At 33.7% G+C, this 25,394-nt stretch overlaps 2 protein-coding genes and 1 long non-coding RNA gene across 4 annotated transcripts in view; 2 read left to right on the top strand and 1 right to left on the bottom strand.

Moving 5' to 3' along the window:
* Nucleotides 1–763: 763 nt before the first annotated feature.
* Nucleotides 764–6,439, top strand: LOC140755677 (uncharacterized). Of its 2 annotated transcripts, none has more exons than XM_073090993.1 (4): nt 764–939; nt 1,576–1,644; nt 2,097–2,242; nt 5,445–6,439. In XM_073090993.1, the coding sequence occupies exons 1-4, from the start codon at nt 906–908 to the stop codon at nt 5,703–5,705; spliced, it is 510 nt and encodes a 169-aa protein (XP_072947094.1). In that variant the 5' UTR covers nt 764–905; the 3' UTR covers nt 5,706–6,439. The 2 variants fall into 2 exon arrangements, with proteins under 2 accessions (XP_072947094.1, XP_072947093.1); XM_073090992.1 differs by lacking the exon at nt 5,445–6,439 and adding an exon at nt 2,500–3,228 and having other exon boundaries at nt 2,097–2,246.
* A 75-nt stretch (nt 6,440–6,514) lies between these two features.
* Nucleotides 6,515–19,664, top strand: LOC140755686 (uncharacterized). Its single transcript, XR_012103822.1, has 2 exons — nt 6,515–6,876; nt 18,468–19,664. It is a non-coding gene; the product is annotated as an uncharacterized LOC140755686 (long non-coding RNA).
* Nucleotides 19,665–22,993: 3,329 nt separating this feature from the next.
* Nucleotides 22,994–25,394, bottom strand: part of alpha-Cat (catenin alpha) — a 71,862-nt gene continuing 69,461 nt past the window's right edge. Inside the window, exon 24 of the mRNA XM_073090997.1 lies at nt 22,994–24,454. The gene's annotated coding sequence lies outside the window, so the exon portion shown is untranslated. The remainder of the gene's footprint in view (nt 24,455–25,394) is intronic.

Consider the following 25,394-nt stretch of genomic DNA (forward strand, 5'->3'; position numbering starts at 1 on the left):
AAAGAATAATTTTTTTCGATATCTTGCTTAGTTTTCAAGATATTAATAAATACATTATTAAAAATGTTGGAATTTTATTGAAAAAATTTTTTGAAGATATATTTTATCCTTTATTATGACTATCACTATTATTATGATAATAATAATAATAATAAAAAAAAACCTAACCTAACCTAACCTAACCTAAACCTAACCTAAACCTAACCTAACCTAACCTAACCTAACCAATACCAACTCAAATTTCAATCACCTCTAACTTCGTTGTCCCTTGCCCGATTTCAAATTTGGTTTTTCTCATTTTCCTCCGCCGTTTCTTAACGAATTCTCTTCATTTTTCTTCTACCGTATTCTGCACGTCCTCCCCTATCCGGAGATACCAGTCGCACCCGTTTCCGTCGCGCCGTTCCTCGGCAATTTCACTTTTAAAACGCAAAAAATTGAAATTTTCGAATAATTTTTGAGTATCGATATCTCGAAAACTAAGCGAGATATCAAAAAAAAATATTCTTACTTTTCGTCTTGTCTCATCGAAATCTATACGGATCCGCATTCAAATCTTGGCGCCGTAAGAACCGTAATCCCCCCCTATTCTAAATTAATAGATTTTTACTTTTTATATTTTGAATTTACGCGTTTTTTACGTACAACTTGACATTGGCAAAATGGTCATAAGCCCGAGAAGCTATGGCATAAACAAAAAAATAAAAGACAAGATCCGCAACTCATTTCGCGCCAAATTTCGCAACTCTGGTAATCATGGTAATGTCAACAAGTTTTTATCGACTACGATAATTGTTCGTCCTTTGTTTGAAAATTTAAATACTCTATATAGTTTATAGTGATCTTGTGAAGTTATACGTGAAAAATTTGGTATCTCTTATGTGAATTTGTGTAACAGGAGCAATATGGCCAGAACTAGGGCCTCTGTAGGCGCTAAAAGTAAGTAATAACTTTCAGATTATACTTGCATGATTTTAAACGAATATCATCATGGAATTTACACATACTATTCTATAAGACATCAACATCTACCACGGTAACTCATTATATTTGTAGCTATATAATCTATTTACTAATATTTGTTGTCTATAAAATGATATTTGATGTCGGCATACTATTCTATGGATGCCGGTTAGATGAGGCGACATCTCAGTTCTCAGAAGTAGCAATGCGTTTGATCAGCTTCAATAGAATCTGTTTTATATGGAGTTGTTACAGATGTCTACACTTATAATTAAGTACCTACAAAGCTACTATGTTAAGAGCATACACAAACTTATAGTACAAACGAGCATACGTTCCACCTGATGGTATGTGGCTACTGCCGCCCACGGACATCTGCAATCAACCTTAGATAAGATTACCCTACCTGAGGTCGGCCACAGATGCGCCACTACCCTGAGGACTATGTTGCAATGCTTCAGTACGCCTCCCTTACCTTTCAAAGCTTAACACTGCTGTTAAATGAATGAATAGATGTATCAATGGTGTCGCCAGAGTTGTACTAAGGAGGCTTCCACCATATTTATTTATAATCCTTAGAAAAAATATTATGAATGATAACTTGTTTTTCAGTTTCCGCGGGTAAAAGTAACAAAGCCAGATGTAGTGCTGCGCCCCCTCCTAGTACTCCAAGCACTTCAGGTATACAATATTTGTCTTCGGAATTTGTTACTGAAAATAAAATATTCATTAAGTCTTCATCAACCCATCACTGGGCATGGGTTATCTCTCAGAAAGACAGGGCAGCCTGATCCATTAATGGCAAAGTGTGTATGGTATGTGTATTGGTAGACTTTACACAACTTTAAAAACTTTCCTGCCATACTTCCTTTTAAGTCTACGTGCTGGTAAGTGGCTACTGCCGCCCATAGACATCTGTAATCAACCACAGGTAGGGTTAGATATTCTTACCTGAGGTATAGAGACTAAGCTGGAATGCCTTAGAAAAGTATGTCTCCCTTACCACAGTTCAAACCAGAACACAGCAGCGCTTAACACTGCTGTTATAACAGAATTAGGTGTGGCGGTGGTGCTGCCGGAGTCGAACCACAAAGGGTTTGACCACCTTCATAATATATCATATTTATGTTCAGGTACAAGTGACAAGAGTTCCCGGGGTAATTCCGGAGGGAATCCTGTGTGCCCACGGGAGACTCCGAAATGGCAGAAGCCGATCACCAACTTCTTTGTATCCACGCCAAGTAATGGAGCTGATGTGTCTGACAATGAAAATGAAGAAGCGGGTAAGACTTTTAAAAATAGAATAAAATCATTTTTCTTCTTCACATAGCACACAAAGTTTAATTGACAAGATACTGCATAAAATGGTTTTTAGTAATCTTGAAATTGCTTATGTGAACGAAGCCGAAACTGCCTGGACATTGGCCTGCCCAGGGCAAAATTTTCCTGATGACAAAACTGTTCAGAGATTGTGGGACGAGCCCATTTGTAAATCTTACCAAAAAAAACTTTTAGACAATTCACAAAATCTTTCAGAGCGGGCTCGTCTTTTAGCAGTCTCTGAAAAAGAGTCAGGTTTTTGGCTGCAGGCTTTACCATCATACAATTTAGGTATGTTTTTTGATAATATATCATTTTCAATTTGTGTCTGCCTGCGTTTAGGTATGAAAACAAATGAGCCACATCGCTGTCTCTGTGGTGAAAATGTCAGCCAGTTTGGCCACCACGGACTGTCTTGCCGCCGCAGTGCTGATCGCTTGTCGCGTCATGCGTGTGTCAACGATATCATCCGAAGGGCCCTTGTTACCATCAACGTGCCGGCTTGCCTTGAGCCGAATGGTATTGCACGTGATGATGGCAAGCGGCCCGACGGTATGACTCTCGTTCCCTGGAAACAGGGGAGGTCACTTGTATGGGATGCGACTTGCGTGGATACGCTGGCTCCATCCCATATTTCAGTGACCTCGACGCATGCGGGAGGTGTGGCAGAGGCGGCTTAATCTGTGAAGCGGCGCAAATATGCAGCCTTGGGGGATGGCTACATATTTGTGCCGTTTGCGGTAGAGACTCTGGGTCCGTGGGGGCCAGAAGCACGACGGTTCTTCAAAGAAATGTCGTCGCGTCTGGTTGACGTTTCTGGAGACCCAAGAGCTGGTGCGTACTTTGGCCAAAGAATAAGTTTGGCCATACAACGCGGCAACGCAGCCAGCATTCTTGGGACTCTACCGGGAGGCAGTGATTTGGACTCATTGTTTTATATTTAATTATTTAAGTTTTAATATTTCTTTTTTTGTTTAAATTATATTTTTTATGTATATTGTATATAGATTTTAAGTTTGTAAATAGATAGATATATTATATATAAGAATAAAATAACAAATTATAAGTTTGTAAATAATAAGCTTTAAGCTTTAAGTTTTACTTGTTTTGGTGACCCTTTTGGTGGAGCAGTCATCAACTGGCACAGTATAAGGATCTACCAGTATTGAAACTCTGCCCTGTCCTTGAATTATATACCTACAGGTGCGCTGGGCGAGAGTTCGCGTTAGGGCTGCGCGCCCACAGTATTTTAATTACATCTAAGTTTCTTAAAGTTTTTTATTGTAAATATTATATTTTAGCCTTTAATAATAGGCGCTACTTAGTAGGCGAAAGGTTGACTGACACTTTGTTTTAGTGCAAAACAATAAGTAAATTAATAAGTTATTATAAATAAGGTGCAAATTAGTAGGTATGAAAAGTATAGTTATGTTCAACGAGAATGTCTTTTGCTAAATTATCATTCGTATGTAATTTTCTTTCGTCCTATCCATTTAATTATTTATGAACCCAGTATTTTTCCCTCGGTAAAAAATCGAAATACCAATCTTTTAAAAAAGAAACAAATCATGATGGGACCTACTAGTACAGAAGCTATATAATTGTTTAGTGTGCCGTTTCGAACGCTTTGTAGGGAGTTTCCATACTGCCCATGTTGTGCAGAGGGTTTCAGGTTCAATACCAGGCCAGACATTTCTGTTCTTGGTGTGAGTGTTTTTGGTACAAAATTAAATGAATGTAATTAAATGAATGAATGTAAATGATTACAATGCACACTTCATCATCTTAAATTGACATTATACAATACATACACACTTCTTCATCTTAAATTGGCATTATACAATACATATACACTTCATCATCTTAAATTGACATTATACAATACATATACACTTCTTCATCTTAAATTGGCATTATACAATACATATACACTTCATCATCTTAAATTGACATTATACAATACATATACACTTCTTCATCTTAAATTGGCATTATACAATACATATACACTTCATCATCTTAAATTGACATTATACAATACATATACACTTCATCATCTTAAATTGACATTATACAATACATACACACTTCATCATCTTAAATTGACATTATACAATACATATACACTTCATCATCTTAAATTGACATTATACAATACATATACACTTCTTCATCTTAAATTGACATTATACAATACATACACACTTCATCATCTTAAATTGACATTATACAATACATACACACTTCATCATCTTAAATTGACATTATACAATACATATACACTTCATCATCTTAAATTGACATTATACAATACATATACACTTCTTCATCTTAAATTGACATTATACAATACATACACACTTCATCATCTTAAATTGACATTATACAATACATATACACTTCATCATCTTAAATTGACATTATACAATACATATACACTTCTTCATCTTAAATTGACATTATACAATACATACACACTTCATCATCTTAAATTGACATTATACAATACATACACACTTCATCATCTTAAATTGACATTATACAATACATACACACTTCATCATCTTAAATTGACATTATACAATACATATACACTTCATCATCTTAAATTGACATTATACAATACATACACACTTCATCATCTTAAATTGACATTATACAATACATATACACTTCATCATCTTAAATTGACATTATACAATACATATACACTTCTTCATCTTAAATTGACATTATACAATACATACACACTTCATCATCTTAAATTGACATTATACAATACATACACACTTCATCATCTTAAATTGACATTATACAATACATACACACTTCATCATCTTAAATTGACATTATACAATACATACACACTTCTTCATCTTAAATTGACATTATACAATACATACACACTTCTTCATCTTAAATTGACCCCAAAAACTATACTCATCATTATTATTTATTGAAATGTAATTTTCGATGGAGTATGTAACCTAAAGATTTTAATAAACAATTTGTTTAAAAAATATTTCAATGTGGAAAATTTATAAGTCAAGTTCAATTCTCTCTCCTGTAAATTTCACTTAACGCTTAAGGATTGCCTTACGAGTGTCGAACGTATTTAAATTATTATAATATGTATTTGATTTACAGCCGGTCCATCTAAGCCAAAAACAAAACGCAATGTCATTGAATCTGATGATGAAACTGAGTTGGAAGTGGATGAACCACCAAAAAACAGAGAACTGGATGAGAGCATCCTTCTAGAACCATTAAATGGAGAAAATAGTCACAAAATTGACGAATATTATAAAGAAAATAAATCGAATAAAGAGAATGTAGATGAGAATAGAGTAAAGAACGGTAAGAGGGACAGAGAGGACACAGAAGAGAGTGAGCAAGCGAGTAAGAAAGTGAAAATCAGTTGATTGGATTTTTTAATAATGAAAATTACTAACAGACAAAAAAATTTGGTGACATATTTAATCGACTCGTAGGATTTTTTGAAAGTTTGAAGCATAGATAAGTATAGATATCTCACCGCCTTGTAATTAAAGAAAGCCATTAAATGTCTTAAACGGCTGACAAGTATGTCATGTCAGCCTTTTAATGGCTGTCATGGTGTAATTTACGTGGAACAATGCCGACATGCGCAGTTAAGTGGTGCAAGAACACAAAATCGAAGAAAAGTGCGGAGAAATATCGTTTCATTCGTAAATGATCTAAATACAACTTTTTTTAAACTCGAAAATAGATGACAATGACAATTTCAATTGTCAAAACTGGTTACAATTTCTTGTTAGGAGTGAGTCGTCTTTACTAATCTATGGTTTCAAGTTACTTTTTACCCGACTGCCAAGGAAGGGTTATGTTTTTCGCGCGTATCTTGTATGTTTGTTTTTTTATTCGGTCGGATCTATCAAATGGCTGGATAAATTTCGACTGTTAGTGTCATTATATCGCTGCTTTGCAAGAATAATGGCACAAGTAAAAAAGATAATTTTCCAGGAGAGCCAGTTTAAATTTAAACAATGTTTTTTTTTCGAAATCTTTTATTTAAATTAGAAATAAAATAATGGTAATACAATTATAAGTCTTAGTAGTTATGTATATAACCACAGTACTGTTAGGACACATTAAAATAGGATATATTTTGGATTAAATTGTAAAAAAATTTTGAGTTGTTGCACAACTCAAAATATTTTTATCAATAATTTATTAAGAATAATTGCATTATTCTTGCAAAGCAGCGATATTCGTTTTAAATACCCAAGTGTCCTTAGATAGGTGTTAGAAAAAAAAAACAAAATGGCGGATTTCAAATCTCATTTATTCAAAATTGATTCATATAGAACTCTGACCATCAACAAACTACTACCGCTTCAGAAAGAAACTCCATACGTGTGCAAATTTGCATCTTTTAAAAAGTAAATATCATACACATATTATTATTACAAACAAAATAATAATATGCTTTATTGCACGCAGAAATAGAAAACCAAATTTGACCTTTTTTTTTGTCTGCTAGTATTTTAAGGCGATCGTCTAGATTTTTACTACTTAATAACTTAGTGTTTGTCGAGTAAATTGTAAATATAGGTATATTTATTTCATAGGGTCATAAGTACAGTTTAATAATAATAATGGTATAGAAATGCCTAAAAACACTTTGAAATTAGTTTTTAGTTACAAAAAGGTTCATAGTGTCTCTGGGGGTTTGACAAGGGGTAGGTAGTTCTAAATTTTGTGACGTCACAATTCAAAACTTTAATAATCTACAATTTTATTTAAGCTAATTTAAATGAAAATAATTTCGAAGCTGGTTTTCTAATAATGTCTACATGTATAATTGCAAAATATGTGACGTCACACTAGGGAGGGTGTCTCACAAAATGTGACAAGGAAAATGAAGGGGTAAAAATCAAGAAATTCGTGTGACCTTATTTAAGAATGACTAAAGGACTTTTGGATTAAACTTTTTGATAACATTTTTATGTAATAATAGTATTCTCCACATTATATATAAAATAATACAGCAGGACTACTTATAGGTATTTCAATATTGAAGATATTAGACAAGAATGTATTGTTTGTTTTGACGTTACTAAAAGAAAAACCAAATTTTTGACCCAAGCAAACGTGTTCTTGTTTAAGATTCGATTGAATTTGACAAGATTTTTTTCTAATGAATACTCTCTGGCACAATTACAATAAAAAAATTAAAATGAATTTCCCATATTAACCTTAATTAGCAGCAGTGACAGCCTAGTGGTTAAGAAACGCGGCCTCTCGATCGAGGGGTCCGAGGTTCAAATCCCAGGCACGCACCTCTGATTTTCAAATTTATGTGCGTATTAGAAATTAATTATCACTTGCTTAAACGGTGAAGGAAAACATCGTGAGGAAACCTGCATACCTGAGAGATTTATAAAAAATCTCAAAGGTATGTGGAGTCTATCAATACGCACTTGTCCAGCGCGGTGGACTATGGCCTAATCCTTCTCATTCTGAGAGGAGCGTGCCCAGCAGAGGTACAGTAATGGGTTGGTGATGATGATGAACCTTAATTAACTCCACACTTAAAACAATTTTGTCTATATTATTAAAAAGTATTATTTCGTGCCATTCCAATTATCATTCATAGTCTTAAGTATTGTGTCGTTTTATCTGTTAACCTGATTTTAATAAATGTTTGAACTATTTTTTTCTCTGTTTTATTACACATTTATCTAAAAGAAAAAATATTTCTATATATATATAAAAGAATGTTTATCTTATTATCCTTTATAGAATCGCAAACTATGCATTTAATCATATGATGATCTTTAGCAAAGTTGTTGTGCATGAGCCCACGAAGGTTTCTGAGTTGGTACGACCAATTTTCGACAGATGCCGCCACTGTCATTCCGATGAAGGTACAAATATTCAGTTACATGTATGTCATGTTATTTTTTAAAACGCGGGCGAAGCCGTGGGCATTACTGGTCTGTAAAAAAGATATTAAATAAAAAACAATAATCAGTCACAAGATATTTATTTGACAATAGTATTGCTGTCAATATTTAAAAACTAGTACAAATTTTCTTACAGAAAGCATTATTGAATAACAATATGTAACCAACTGTTCTACTGCTGGTAATGTTTTCTCACAATAACATTAGGCCATAATCCATCCTTTTTAATCGACTTCATAAAACGAGATTCTGTATTCCACCGCTATATATGTATATTTGTATGTCTGCGATTTTCTCAGAAACTACTGATCCAATTTGAATGGAGTTTTGATTATTTGAAAGCATATAAGCATACAAGGAAGGTTTTAATATAAAATAGATTAATAATTTTTACCTGAGCAAATGAAAAATCGCTCATGAAGCGGGCAAAATTTTGACCAAAACCGCCACACAAATAGAAAAGTTTGTCGACATTTTAAATTTTATAATTTGAATATACATCATCCAATAATGCCTTCTGTAGCACAGTCTAATGTTAAGAAATCACTATTTCTAGAAGAAATGTAAGTTGTTCTTGTATGTGAAACTATTATAACAGCGTGTACGTATTATTAAAAAAATGTTGAAATATGAAATACCAAAAATATCATAATTCATAATATAGTTTTAATTTGCAGCCACTGAATCAAAAATCACGATTTTTAACTAATTTCAGCATTGATTCTACTTTAGGGCAATAAAAATATGTATTTTCTTTAAAATAAAATTTCTTTTACTTTTTTATTGATCATTGCTTCCCAGGGTTTGATCCTCATATTATAAATGACACTATAATCTGACAGGACTATATATAATATAGGGTGATATTTTTTAAAAATGGAATCATACGATTCCAGGCTAGGGAAATGATTTATTAAAAATCTAATGATGCAGTTTAAGTTTATCAAATTCGACTCCGTAAAACCATTTTTTCTAATCCGTATATTTTCAGATTGTACCATTCACTAATACTTGAAAAAAAATCACGGGAAAATCTTCTAGTGTCGAATAATAATTTCACATACAAGAACATTATAGTTAATATATTTATTATCATAAAATATCTAATGTCTATATAATACTTGCGCTTCCTATACTAATCTCTAGAAAACTTACCTATTTATAATATTAATCATTCTTATTTAAATGCATTTGATTTTTAAACAAAAACTTTATCATAAAAAAATTGCCATTATATTTTTTTCAAAACTATTTGTCATAAGAAAAATATAAAAACGTTGTAGTTTTACTAAACTTTGTTGTTATAAATTTTATAATTAAAATTATACCTTTTAGCGGACACAATAAGGACAAATATTTTTTTGTAGCAATGACGTATAATATTTATTATAATTTACATGAATACCATAAACTACCAAAAATCTTAATTTAAATTCGAAATTTTTAAACGAAAAATCTTACACATTAAAATTTCTAAGAAACAAAAAACAAATACATAAAAACTCATGCGACAAATATAAAAGGATAAATTTAAATAAACAAAAATAGTTCATAATACTGATTCTTTTGTTTGCATAATATGGCACTTTATTTGTAGTGAAAAATATATTTTCGATAAACATTCTCAAAACAAAATATACATATTGAAAAATATTTTTATATTATAATCACGTACAAATTTTAATTGCACTAGATCAAATTTCGATCTTTGCATAGATTGATTATTGTTTGACGTTCTTTGTTTGACGTTCTTTATTTAACATATAATTTACTTTATGTCACAAATAGATGTCTCTGTACCAAAATTAGAACACGGTGACGAGATTTTTTACTGGGCATATATATATACCCCAAAGAAATAAATATCAGTGCTCATTTGGAAAAGTTGTTTCATTGCGTTTGCTCCCCTTTGGACCCTTGGACATTATTTTGGGCCTTACGAGTCGGATATTAAGACTAGTTTTCCATGTCCGGGACCAATTTTTGTTAGGGCACAGAAACCAGTGGCCAATTGTCACTGAAGTGCCTGAGTGCTGCACGAGTTGCAGCCTCACCCCAGCAGCGACCGCCGAAGGTGCTGCCGCGCGTCGCTCCGCACCAAGGAGTCGACGGATTGTTCAGGCAGAGGGTGCCACTTGGAGGTGGTGTCCACTGTCTATCAAGGAAGCAGACGCAATAAGATGTGGAATCGGATGAAGCCTTAAATGGAATATCAAGTGGAGTAAACAACAAAGGTGGTTACTTGGCAACAGCGTGAGTTGACTTTGAACAATTTGTGCTGTGCTCAAACAATTTTCAACTTTATCTTTTCGGTCAGTAGAGTCATTTTTTTGTGTGTGTCCTTACTAAAGACTTGTAATTTTTTAGGTACAAATTGGACTTAGAATATTTTCATTAAAATTGTTCAGACGTGGAATCCATGTCCAATTTTCTATTTCTTTAAATTAATTTTTAAAACACTTGTAAAGCTTGCAATTTTCTTTCCTTAATATGTTTGTGCTGTGCTGATTTTAGTTTAAGTCAAAAACACTTGTAATTTTTTCGGTTCAACTAAAATACAATATTTAAATTTAAAATAATTATACAATTATGGAGTCTTTCCTGAAGGTCCAGTTTGAGAACAAAAAGTTAATTGAGAAGGCGAGAATTAATTTTAAAAAATCACCAAAGGATAGGCTTACTCAAGTCTATCTAGAAACGCGATTAGAATCAGTTGAAGACCGCTGGAAAGATTTCATTAAAATCCATAAAAATATTATAGAAGTAGCTACTGATGACGATTTAAATAATCCATATTTTACGAAGGAAATGTATGACCAAACAGAGGAATTTTATTTTATGTATAAGACTGAGTTAAAGGAGTGCATGCGTGGTAGCACGTCTGTAAGTAGTGAAGGTAAACAGGTTAAAGCAAATAATAGTAATGTAAAGTTACCAAAAATTTCTTTGCCAACATTTTCAGGACAATACACAGAATGGACGACGTTCCGTGATTTGTTTCTGTCACTTATTGATAAAAATGATGCATTAGATGACGTTCAGAAGTTACATTATTTAAAGAGCCATTTATCAGGGGAAGCAGAACAACTGCTACGCCACACTCCAGTAACTGCTTCGAATTATAAAGAATGTTGGTCAATTTTAACAAAGCGTTATAATAATAAACGGTTTTTGTCTAATTCTATGTTAAAACGTCTATTTAATCAACCGACAATTTCCAAAGAATCTGCATCAGCAATAAAAAATCTGTTAGATACTACTGTGGATTGTCTTCATGGCTTGCGCACACTTGACATTAATCTTAACTCTTGGGATACTATTATTGTTTTTATTATAAGTGCCAAACTAGATTTTGAATCTCGTAAGCTATAGGAGTCACAGATTAGCGCAGGCGACGAACTAGCTACATTTGATGATTTCAAAGATTTTTTAGAATCTAGGTTTAGATCGTTAGAGTACTTAGATAGTAAGCCGGAAAAGCCTAATGTCAACCGATATAATACAAAGTCGTTCCATGTAGCTTTTCAAATATGTATGTTATGTTCCGGTGACCATAAGTTATGCCATTGCAAGGACTTTGCAAAAAAGGACACTGACTCTCGTCGTGAGTTCGCTCGAGTTAATAAAATATGTTTTAATTGCTTGTCTAAAACTCACAATGTTTATTCTTGCCGCCAAGCCACTAGATGTCATTTATGTAAGAAAAGGCATCACACACTACTTCACCCTAAATCTATCACCACTGCTGCAACAATTAATACAAATAATTTTGTTGCACCAGTAGCCGCATCATCCAACCAAATTGAGCCCACCGCTGGTGTACGTTGTTACGCAGATGTTCACAACCATGGACTGTTAGCCACAGCCTTGGTCGACGTCGAGTCAAAGACTGGATCACCTATTGTTTTAAGGGCCCTGATGGATCAGGGCTCTCAGGTCTCTTTTATTACAGAGTCAGCGGTTCAGTTGCTCGGCCTGAAGAAAACATCAGCTCACACTGACATTATCCGACTAGGCGATGATGAAGGTGCTACAATGCCCTCTAGATGGATAGTAAGTTTTAAAATACAATCACGCCTAGATCCCAGTTTTGTTTTACCCGTCAGTGCTTATGTGTTGAGAAGACTCACATCACTTCTTCCTGAAAGGAAGATTATTCAGGTTTTACCATCATCGTTTGCATCCTTGGAATTAGCTGACCCATCGTTCGATACTCCTGGTAAGATTGATTTACTGTTGAGTATGCGTGTAGTGGGCGAGATTCTTCAGGAAGGTTTAGTTAAAGGTCCGCCTGGTATACCTATTGCGCAAAAAACTAAGCTTGGGTGGATTTTATCAGGCGAAGTCAGCAAAACGATGACAGTACCAGTATGTTGCAGCGTAGTCGCACGTACAAATGTTGACGAGCTTTTGCGAAAGTTTTGGGAGTTACAATCCGACGAGTCTTCAACCCGACATCAGGTCATACTGACAGAAGAAGAGCAGAGATGCGAAGACTTCTACTCTAGCTCAACTATACGTGATGCTACCGGAAGATACATTGTCAAGCTACCCCTCAAATCTGAAGAGCCGCAGAGTCAATATGGTAGATCAGAGGAGATAGCTCGAAAACGTTTCCACATACTGGAGAAGAAGTTTATGAAAAAACCTGAACTGGGAATGCAGTACAAGTCTGTCATTCAAGAGTATCTTCAACTGGGACATGCTGAGATTGTTCCCCAGTCGGAAATTGAGAAGATTGCGGTATATCTACCGCATAACGCCGTGGTACGCGAAGATAAGAGTACCACTAAGGTCAGGGTCGTCTTCGACGCTTCTTGTTCGGGATGCAATGGAGTTTCGTTGAATGATGATTTGATGGTAGGCCCTACCTTACAACCCGATTTACGTTATACCATCATGCGTTGGCGTTGCCATCCAATATGTTTAGTTGCTGACATCGTGAAGATGTATCGTCAAATAAAAGTGTCCGACGAACATGTGGATTATCAGCGTATCTCATGGCGCGAAAGCCCAGATACTGAATTGCTACATTTGAGGTTATTACGTGTCACATTTGGTACGTCCTCAGCTCCTTACCTTGCAGTTCGCACTCTTCAACAGGTAGCATATGATGAAGGAAAAGATTTCCCTTTAGTGTCAGAACGAGTTTTAAAGGACTTCTACGTTGATGATTCTCTCTCAGGTTGTGAATCTGTGGCGGAAGGTGAACAGATTTATCATCAAATGAATGAGATGCTCGGTCGAGGAGGTTTCCAGCTTCAGAAGTGGTCGAGCAATAGCAACGATCTTCTGACTAAATTACAATCCTCTGAATCGAAAGATGACGAAACTCTTCATTTTGAAATAAATGCGTCTTTGAAAATTTTAGGATTGAAGTGGAACAGAAGTTCAGACGAATTCCAGTATGCTGTCCATCTCCCTCCACTGGAGACACCCGTGACCAAGCGAAGGGTGATCTCTGATATCGCACGCCTTTACGATCCTCTTGGTTGGATTGCACCTGTAATAATAACAGCTAAGGTGTTCATCCAACGACTGTGGCTCTCAGGCATTGATTGGGATGAAGAATTGCCTAATTGCCTATTAAGAGATTGGCTGGATTACAGAAGTAACCTTCATAATCTTCAGAGCTTTCGTCTGCCAAGATGGATTCATACAAGTCGTCAAGACAAGTCCCTTGAATTGCACGGGTTCTGCGATGCTTCTTTAAATGCATACTCAGCTGTGGTCTACACGCGATCTATTGATTCGAATGGCTATGTTCACGTCAGTCTAGTAGCCTCGAAAGCTAAAGTGGCTCCCATCAAACAGGTTTCTATACCACGTTTGGAATTGTGCGGCGCTGTGCTGCTTTCAAAACTTCTGCTAGAAGTTTCAGACACTTTAGGAATTGTGAGGGATAATATACAGGCTTGGACTGATTCTTCTGTGGTACTTGCTTGGTTGAGTAGCCACCCCAGTCGTCGGAAAACGTTCATAGGCAATCGAATGTCAGAGATTCTTAGAGTTATGAATTATAATCAATGGTTTCATGTCCAGTCAAAGCAAAACCCAGCAGACTGCGCGTCACGTGGGGTGAATCCGTGTGATTTAGACAAAATCAAGGCGTATCTAAACTCTGGGCCCCTCTCTGCTATCAGCTGTTCTGCAAAGGATCCATGTCCTTTAACCCCTGGACATTTTTTGGTTGGGGAACCGTTGTTACTTGTTCCCGATGCTAATTTTGAAAATTCAAATATAAGCACCTTAAAAAGGTGGCATTTGATTCAACGTATGGTCCAGGACTTTTGGCGCAGATGGTCTCGTGAATATCTGGTTCAATTTCATCAAAGACATAAATGGTCACGCAATTCGCCTGAACCAAACGTGGGTGATGTAGTGTTAGTCATTGAGGATGACTTGCCTCCTGCAAGATGGCTTCACGGGCTTATTGTCGAAAAACATTGCGGTCCAGATCAGATTACGAGAGTCGTGTCTTTACGTTGCAAAGGGTCTATAATAAAAAGACCTATTTCAAAACTAATTGTATTATTACCCATAGCAAGTTAAAAAAGCATATTTTCTTATTAGGTTATTCTATTATGTAATTTTAAGGCTATTATTTTTTATTTCAATTGAATGTTTCAATTTACTTTAAGTTATTGAATTGTATACAGTCCGCTTATTTCGAAGTGCCCAATTGTCAACGTTTTTCATGGTGGGCGGTAATTTGGAGACATGATGTATTTAATTAACTTTAATTTTATGGACATTTTGTCCATGGTGGGCGGAATGTTTGACGTTCTTTGTTTGACGTTCTTTATTTAACATATAATTTACTTTATGTCACAAATAGATGTCTCTGTACCAAAATTAGAACACGGTGACGAGATTTTTTACTGGGCATATATATACCCCAAAGAAATAAATATCAGTGCTCATTTGGAAAAGTTGTTTCATTGCGTTTGCTCCCCTTTGGACCCTTGGACAATTATTGAAAACGAGCACTAATAGTGTACTTTTTCAAATGCATAAATAAATAAGAATGATTAATTATATTTCATTTATTAAGTTTATATAAATTAAAACACTGTGTTTTTGGAATCATAGAGCAGTATACAATAAAAAAAAAGAATTAAAATTTTTAATCAGTTCAATCAATTAAATTTTTTTCAAAACCGTATTCTTATTAGACAAATATTTCTTCCAGTCGTGGTGGTAAGTGGCCACTGCCGTATGGAAATCTATAATCAAACCCAGATAGGAGTGCAGTCCTACCTGAGGTCGCGTAACGTCTCGTATTTTTCTCAAAACAGGCTACCCAAAAAGTAATTCCAAAATTTCCTTTTTCAGGTAGGATATGATACGAGGGTGCGTTTTTAAGTCCGCGGAATGGCAGGGTTGGAGGGGGGATAGCGGGCTCGTTAAGGGCGGTACGTGTTAAGTGACTCATAAATAGTATAAATATAAAGTTTTATCACAATTGCATCATTAGTTTTAAAACTATCGACAATTAAACAACTCAATCCGGAAGAAAATTGGAAGTATGGAGAAAATCGAGCATCGCGCCGTTATAAAGTTCCTTACCAAGCAAGGAAAGTCTGTGCAAATCATAATGGAAGAGATGTCATCAGTTTACGGGGACTCTTGCCCTGGAAAAACGATGGTTTACAAGTGGAACAACCTTTTTAAGCAAGGCAGGGATTCACTTGAAGACGACCCACGACCAGGACGGTCTGTTGAGGTGACCATTCCGGAAACGATAGCGGAAGTCGAAAAATTAGTACTGGAAGATGCCCGGCTAAAGAAGAAACAGCTTGCAGAAATGGTTGGAGTATCGGATACAACCATTTTTAAAATTCTGCATGACCATCTTGGCATGACTAAGGTCAGCGCGCGGTGGGTGCCGAGAATGCTCACGCCGCCTCAGAAACAACAGCGCGTTGAATGTTCCCGTGCGTTTTTGAACCTCTGTGGAGAAGATAAGGATATTGTACTGAATCGAATTGTTACTGGAGATGAAACTTGGGTTCACCATTATGAACCTGAGTCTAAACAAGACTCCATGCAGTGGCATAAAAAGGGTACAGCACCTCCTAAAAAGTTTAAGGTGTCACAATCGGCCGGCAAACTCATGGCGACAGTCTTTTGGGATGCAGAAGGAATTTTGTTAATAGATTACAAAGATAAAGGTGTCTCTATAACCGGAGAATATTACGCAACAATCTTGGAGCGGTTAAAAGAAGCCATCAAAGAAAAAAGACGAGGAAAATTATCCAGAGGTGTCCTGCTGTTGCACGACAATGCGCCCGTACACAAGAGCCGTATTGCACTGGCTGCCCTGCATAAGGTGGGCTTTGATATTTTAAATCACCCACCCTATAGTCCAGACCTGGCTCCCAGCGATTATTATCTCTTTCCAAAAATGAAAAAAGAGCTTCGTGGAAAGAAATTTTCTACAGACGAAGAAGTAAAGGACGCAATTTCCTCGTATTTTTCCGACAAGGACAAAACATTTTTTTATGAGGGTTTAAATAAGTTAATACAAAGATCTGAAAAATGCATTCGTCTTGCAGGAGAATATGTAGAAAAAGAAAAATAATTTTGACATTTTATTTTCGCTCCTTGTCCCTCATTCCGCGAACTTAAAAACGTACCCTCGTACGATAAGAACTAATTATTTCGTGATTTGTTTTTAAATAGTTCCCCATCTTACTCGTGTACACGTTAATACACACCTTTTTTTAAATTTTAAGTTTTACTCTTAAGTACATGCAAAATAAGTCAACATTTAAAAATTAAGTCACTCACTCTTCTTTAACAAAAGAAAATTAAAAAAAAATACATAAAATGTAAATGAAAAATACAAAAAATCCTTATCATCACAGCTCATAATTTTTTTGCAACCTAATTTGGAAAATACTAAATATTATCCAAACATAAGGCAAAAATAGCATTCGAAAGATATACTGATTAAGAAAATACGGATTATAAATTTTAAGTTATACATCTATGAACCCAAAAACACAGTGTAGGCATACTATCTAATTAAAAAAATGAATATAAAAAGCTCATTAGCATACAATGCATTTTCAAAATTTCAATGACGTGAGTGCAAATAATTTTTTGACAACGCATTAGAATCTGTCGTGTTGCCTTCAACTGGCTCTCAACCCGACATCGACACTACCGCCATCTAGCGGACACGGTGATCACACGAGAGTCATTGCATCGGATAGTTTGACACTTTTAGGGTTACACAAAGGTTATAAACGGAACCCTATTACTAAGCCTCTGCTGTCTGTCCGTCTGTCACAGGGCTCTATCTCTTGAACCGTAATAGATAGACACTTGAATTTTTTTCATAATATGATTATACATATTCCGGTGGTCGCTATAACAACGAATACTAAAAATATAAAAAAATCTTGAAAATAAATGAAGGTCGTCATACAAGAATCCGCATTTTTTTTGGCATTTTTCGCTTTATCTATTGAACCGTAATAGGTAGATAGCTCAAATTTTAACAAAGCACTCACTTCTATGGTTGTTATGATAATAAATACTAAAAATAAAAAAACAAATATTTTATTTTTGATGCGGAGCCCTCCGTATGCGAGTTCGACTCGCACTTGGTCAATTTTGAAAATATTTTGCCAGTCTGTAAAATATTTTTGCACTTATGTCATTGTAATTGTAAAAGTGCGATAATTATAATTACTAAGATTATAATCAGTATAATTGCTATGAATTATAATTACTAAAAAAATTTGGCTGCCTCCGATTATTGTACCACACTTAGGCTAAGTTTTGAGTATCCATAATAAGTTGTAAAATTCAAATTATAATGCATAAAGTTATATTATTTACTGTATAATTCAAATTATATGATGTATAAAGTAGTATTATTAATTGTAAAATTCAAATTATTTAATGTAAAAAATAAAGCAATAAATGAAAAGGTATAATAACAATTTTTTTATAATTTAAATTTTATTTGTCATCGTATTTAGCTGCCGGGAATCGAACTAAAGTCTTTCTAGTACGTTTGATCTAAAATATATTTAAGATAATGTCCAAAAAATAAGTCTGATAAATTCAATGACACCTTGAACGTTACTGATAAAATTGATTTTCATAAATCAATCGTTCAGAATTAATCGATAATGTCAAAATATTTTGAAATTTTGATATTTTAATAACAACGAAGTTTCTAAAAATTCGAAATTTACCGCAATGAAATTGTAAATATAGGTATATTTATTTCATAGGGTAATAATAAGTACAGTTTAATAATAATAATGGTATAGAAATGCCTAAAAACATTTTGAAATTAGTTTTAGTATACAAAAAGGTTCAGTTCTAAAGTTCGTGACGTCACAATTCAAAACTTAATAATCTACAATTTTATTATATGTATAGATAATTTAAATGAAAATAATTTCGAAGCTGGTTTTCTAATAATGTCTACATGTAAAATTGCAAAATATGTGACATCACACTAGGGAGGGTGTCTCACAAAATGTGACCAAATGTGACAAGGAAAATGAAGGGGTAAAAATCAAGAAATTCGTGTGACCTTATTTAAGAATGACTGAAGGACTTTTGGTTTAAACTTTTTTATAACATTTTGATGTAATATTAGTATTCTCCACATTATATATAAAAGAATACAGCAGGACTACTTGTAGGTATTTCAATATTGAAGAAATTAGACAAGAATGTATTGTATGTTTTGACGTTACTAAAAGAAAAACCAAATTTTTGACCCAAGCAAACGTGTTTTTGTTTAAGATTCGATTGAATTTGACAAGATATTTTTCTAATGAATACTCTCTTGCACAATGGGCATGATGACAGTATTGAAAAATCGAAGAATAAATGATTTACTTAAAAACAATATGTTGAAAGCATTCTCGAAAATAGCCCAGTTTTAATAAAAACTTTAGGATTCATTATATTTTCAATAAAATAAAAGTATAAAATAATGCAGTCGGCCATCTTGTCTAAAACGCTAATCGGGGCAAAATGACGTCATTTTTTTGGCGTGTCACCGTGCTTGAACTTTTCTATGGGATATTGAATCGTGACGTCACTCGCGGACGCCATGACACTCGTGAGCGTTTTCGCGCTTAATTCAAAATTTGTTTTAAAGATGCTAATATTTCCGTTAATACTAAATTTATAGCCGAAATAATACGATTTTTGGAATCAGTAGACATGTGCCTACATTTAAAAAAGGGGACTTCAAAATTTGTCATCATGCCCATTACAATAAAAAAAAAAATAATAATTTTCCATATGAAACCATAATGTTAACTTAACACTTAAAACTATTTTGTCTATATTATTAAAAAGTATTATTTCGTGCCATTCCAATCATCATTCATAGTATTAAGTATTGTGTCGTTTTATTTGTTAACCTGATTTTAATAAATGTTTGAACTTTTTTTCTCTGTTTTATTACACATTTATCTAATAAAAAAATATTTCTATATATATAAAAAAATGAATGTTTATCTGAATTTTCTTTATAGAATCGTCAACTATGCTTTTAATCAAGGGATATTTAGCAAAGTTGTTGAGCATGAGCCCACGAAGGTTTCTGAGTTGGTACGATCAGCTTTCGACAGATGGCGCCACTGTCATTCCAATGAAGGTTAAAAAAATCAGTTATATGTATGTCATGTTATTTGTTAAAACGCGGGCGAAGCCGTGGGCATTACTAGTCTGTAAAAAAAAGATATTAAATAAAAAACAATCATCAGTCACAAGATATTTATTTGACAATAGTATTGCTGTCAATATTTAAAAACTAGTACAAATTTTCTTACAGAAAGCATTATTGAATAACAATATGTAACCAACTGTTCTACTGCTGGTAATGTTTTCTTACAATAACATTAGGCCATAATCCATCCTTTTTAATCGACTTCATAAAACGAGATTCTGTATTCCACCGCTATATATGTATGTCAGCGATTTTCTCAGAAACTACTGATCTAATTTGAATGGTTTTAATATAAAATAGATTAATAATTTTTACCTGAGCAAATGAAAAATCGCTCATGAAGCGGGCAAAATTTGACCAAAACCGCCACACAAATAGAAAAATTTGTGGAAATTTAAATATTATAATTTGAACATACATAATCCAATAATGCCTTCTGTAGCACAGTCTAATGTTAAGAAATCACTATTTCTAGGAGAAATGTAAGTTGTTCTTGTATATGAAACTATTATAACAGCGTGTACGTATTATTAAAAAAGGGTTGAAATTTGAAAAACCAAAAATATCATAATTCATAATATAGTTTTAATTTACAGCCACTGAATCAAATACACGATATTTAACTAATTTCAGCATTGATTCTACAATAAAAAAATTGCATTTTCTTTAAAATAAAATTTCTTTTACTTTTTCATTGATCATTGCTTCCTAGGGTTTCATCGTCATATTGATAAGCGACACTATATATATGACAGCTCGATAATATAAGATGTTCCTTTTTTGAAAATGTACTCGATTCGATTTCCAGCAAGGGATGAATAAATCTTATTATAAATCTAATGATGCAGTTTTAGTTTATCAAATTGGGTTCCGTAAAACCTTTTAGCATTTTTAGCTCATCATTATATTTTCGGATTGTACCATCCACTAATACTTGAAAAAAATCACCCTGTATACAAAGATACATACAAACAAAAAATGAAAATTCGAGTGTCATATAATAATTTTACATACAAGTACATTATAGTTAATATATTTATTATCATAAAATATCTAATGTCTATATAATACTTGCGCTTCCTATACTAATCTCTAGAAAACTTACCTATTTATAATATTAATCATTCTTATTTAAATGCATTTGATTTTTAAACAAAAACTTTATCATAAAAAAATTGCCATTATATTTTTTTCAAAACTATTTGTCATAAGAAAAATATAAAAACGTTGTAGTTTTACTAAACTTTGTAGTTATACATTTTATAATTATAATTATACCTTTTAGCGGACACAATAAGGACAAATAATTTTATTGTAGCAATGACGTATAATATTTATTATTAGGCATACCATGTATAATATATATGAATGCCATAAACTACCAAAAATCTTAATTTAAATCGAATTTTTTAAACGAAAAATCTTACACATTAAAATTTCTAAGAAACAAATACATAAAAACTCATGCGACAAATATAAAAGGATAAATTTAAATAAACAAAAATAGTTCATAATACTGATTCTTTTGTTTGCATAATATGGCACTTTATTTGTAGTGAAAAATATATTTTCGATAAACATTCTCAAAACAAAAATACATATTGAAAAATATTTTATAATAATCACGTACATATTTAAATTGCATTAGGTCTAATTTCGATCTCTGGTTAGATTGATTATTGAAAACGGACACTAATAATGTATGTCAAATACATAAATAAATAAGAATGATTAATTATATTTTATTTATTAAGTTTATATAAATTAAAACACTGTGTTTTTGGAACCATAGAACAGTATAAAATAAAAAATAAAATATTTTTTTAAACCGTATTCTTATTAGACAAATATTTCTTCCAGCCCTGGTGGTAAGTGGCCGCTGCCGTATGGAAATCCATAATCAACTCCAGATAGGATTGCAGTTCTACCTGAGGTCGATCACAGCGTTGCTAAAGACTAAGTTGTAATGCTAACGCCTCGAATTTTTATCAAAACAGCGGGCTATAAAAAAAGTAATTTCAAATATTTTCTGTGTCAGATAGGATAAGACACGATAAGTACTAATTATTTCGTAATTTGTTTTAAAATAGATCCCTATCTTATTCGTATAAACATTGATACAGGCACTCTTTTTTGAAATATTAACTTTGTCTTAAGTACATTCAAAATAAGTCAAGTTTTAAAATTAAGTCACTCTCCTTTAATACAAGGAAAATTAAAAAAAAAACCTATCAATTGAAAAAAAAATCCTTACCCTCGCAGTTAAGTAATTTTGGTGAAATCAAATTGATTTCAACTTGGAAAATATTAAACATAATCCAATAGCATTCAAATCAAATCATTTTTTAAATTCAAAATAGGTTCTTTACAGAGCACTTTTTGAACGTCAATACAACTACCACCACTTCACAAAGGTGTTTTGTTATGGAGAAGAATCACCAATTCGAAAACGCAAATCATAAATTTCAAGTTATACATCTATGAACCCAAAAACACAGTGTAGGCATACTATCTAATTAAAAAAATGAATATAAAAAGCTCATTAGCATACAATGCATTTTCAAAATTACAATGACGTAAGTGCAAGTAATTTTTCGAGAGAAATGCATTAGAAATTAGAATTAGAGAGAAATGCATCTGTCGTGTTGCCTTCAACAGGCTCTCAACCTGACATCGACACTACCGCCATCTAGCGGATACGGTGATCACACGAGAGTCATTGCATTGGATAGTTTGACGCTTTTTAGGGTTACACAAAGGTTAAAACGGAATCCTATTACTAAGCCTCTGCTGTCTGTCTGTCTGTCACAGGGCTCTATCACTTGAACCGTAATAGATAGACACTTGATTTTTTTTTCATAATATGTTTATACATATTCCGGTGGCCGCTATAACAACGAATACTAAAAATAAAAAAAATCTTCAAAATAAATGGTGGTCGCCATACAGGAATCTGCAATTTTTTGACATTTTTCGCTTTATCTATTGAACCGTAATAGGTAGACAGTTCAAATTTTAACAATGCACTCATACTCATGCAGCCATAGAAGGCTGTTATGATAATAAATACTAAAAATAAAAAACAAATATTTTTTTGATACGGAACCCTCTGTACCGCGAGCTCGACTCGCATTTGGTCAATTTTGAAAATATTTTATACAATCTGTAAAATATTTTTGCACTTACGTCATTGTAATTTTAAAAGTGCGATAATTATAATTACTAAGATTATAATCAGTATAATTGCTATGAATTATAATTACTAAAAAAATTTGGCTGCCTCCGATTATTGTACCACACTTAGGCTAAGTTTTGAGTATCCATAATAAGTTGTAAAATTCAAATTATAATGCATAAAGTTATATTATTTACTGTATAATTCAAATTATATGATGTATAAAGTAGTATTATTAATTGTAAAATTCAAATTATTTAATGTAAAAAAGAAGCAATAAATGAAAAGGTATAATAAGAACTTTTTATAATTTAAATGTTATTTGCCATCGTATTTAGCTGCCGGGATTCGAACTAAATATTTTCTAGTACGTGTGATCTAAAATCTATTTAAGATTAAAGATAATGTCAAAAAAATAATTATGAAAAATTAAGTAAAACCTTGAAAGTTCCTTATAAAATTGATTTTCATGAATTAATCGTTAATGTCAAAATATTTAAAAAAAAACATATTTTAATAACAACGAGGTTTCTAAAAATTCGAAATTTACCGCAATGAAAATTTTCAAAATAATTACGTAATATTAAAAAGCGGTGTTCGCCCGGGAATCGAACTTCAAACCGAAGCTCAAAACACTAGACAATCACCGCTATCAATCAATCAATAATTTCTTATTATACCTTTTCATAACCAAAAATAATGATAACACATACACGGCAAGGTTCAATCAACCTTATTTCAATCAAAAAAGTAAATCAATATAAAAAATGCAATCAAATCGGAAAAAAAATCACAATTTAGAAATAAAATCACAAAAAAGGAATACGTTATATACTGAGCGATATATATTTATATAATTCCGATATATAATTGGAAGGGTAGTTTAAAAAATTGAGTAGATGGCGCCTCTGTTGTATGTACCGAACTTTATCAACCCATCACTGTCCCACTGCTGGGCACGGGTCTCCTCTCAGAATGAGGATTAGGCCATAGTCCACCGCGCTGGACAAGCGCGTATTGGTAGACTTCATATACCTTTGAGAACTTTTTTTAAATTTCTAGTACGCAGGTTTCCTCACGATGTTTTCCTTCACCGTTTAAGCAAGTGATAATTAATTAATTTCTAATACGCATCAAGAAAACCAGAGGTGCCTGGGATTTGAACCTCGGACCCCTCGATCGAGAGGCCGAGTTTCAACCACTAGACTATCACTGCTTTCACAGTATATTTCTGTTGCATATACTAGAGGCGACCTCTACTGAAATTTATAACTACCCTCCATTTTAGAATAAATAAGTGTTGTTCATCTTAGCGTCTGCTGTTGACTTCAGTACCTGTGAAATATACTTTAAATTAATTTATACTAAATTAAGAAAATACATTATATTTATTTATCAAACGAGCATGCAGTCACCTGATGGTCACTGCCGTATGGACATCTGTAACTAACTCCATATATAACTTCAGACCACACCTAGAAGCAGCCAGAAACAAGTACACAGTAGCGCATAACACTGCTGTTATAACAGAAATAGGTGTGGCGGTGGTGCCGCCGGAGTCGAACCACAGAGAGTTCTACTACCATTCAATTCAATGTATGCGAGTTTGTGTGTTTATATGGGAGTGTGCCTGTCTCTGTGTCGCTTTGTGTATGTGCTTGCATGTTTGCTTATGTGTATAAATGTGTAGTTGCTTGTGTGCTAGTATGCACGCGTGCATACGTGTCAATGTGTGTGTATTTGCTTGTGTGCCTGTGTGGGTGCGCTTGCGTGTATGTCTTTGTTTCTCTCTCTGGTGTGTATGCGTGTCATAGTGTGCCCCTGTGTGCGTGCTCGTCCGTGTTTACCTATATGTTTGTTTGAGCGCGTGTGTGTTTCCGTCTCTGTTTCTTTTTCACCCTCTGTCTCTGTGTGTGTGTGCTCACGTACCACCACCAGTGGTGACCACCCACCTCACATGCTGTCAGCGGTGCTCTGGAACTCGTGGTACGTGTTTATGTGTGCGTGCATTTGTGTGTGTGTGTATGTGTGTGTGTGTGTGCATATTTGCTTGTGTATGGGCATTTGTGTGTGTCTGTGCATGCGCGTGCATATTTGCGTATTTGTTCGTGTTTAAGTCTGTTTGTGTGCGCGTGTCTGTCTGCTCGTGTGTGTTTCTGTCTGCCTGTGTACGTGTGTTTGTGTCCCTGTCTGTCTGCGTGTTCGTGTGTGTGGGTGTGTGTGTGTGTGTGTGTGTGTGTGTGTGTGTGTGTGTGTGTCGGCTCGTGTGTATCTA

This window comes from Epargyreus clarus, unplaced genomic scaffold (genome assembly GCF_041222505.1).
Source record: "Epargyreus clarus isolate Ecla_fem2 unplaced genomic scaffold, WU_Ecla_fem_2.2 ptg000033l, whole genome shotgun sequence".
In the NCBI taxonomy this organism is placed as follows: domain Eukaryota; kingdom Metazoa; phylum Arthropoda; class Insecta; order Lepidoptera; family Hesperiidae; genus Epargyreus; species Epargyreus clarus.

Bases quoted from the DNA above. Each gene is read 5' to 3' on its own strand.
- LOC140755677 (XM_073090992.1), top strand. From the start codon at position 906: ATGGCCAGAACTAGGGCCTCTGTAGGCGCTAAAA. The intron at 940-1,575 runs GTAAGTAATAAC...CTTGTTTTTCAG, and splicing joins GGCCTCTGTAGGCGCTAAAA to TTTCCGCGGGTAAAAGTAAC. The intron at 2,247-2,499 runs GTAAGACTTTTA...AAAATCTTTCAG, and splicing joins CAATGAAAATGAAGAAGCGG to AGCGGGCTCGTCTTTTAGCA.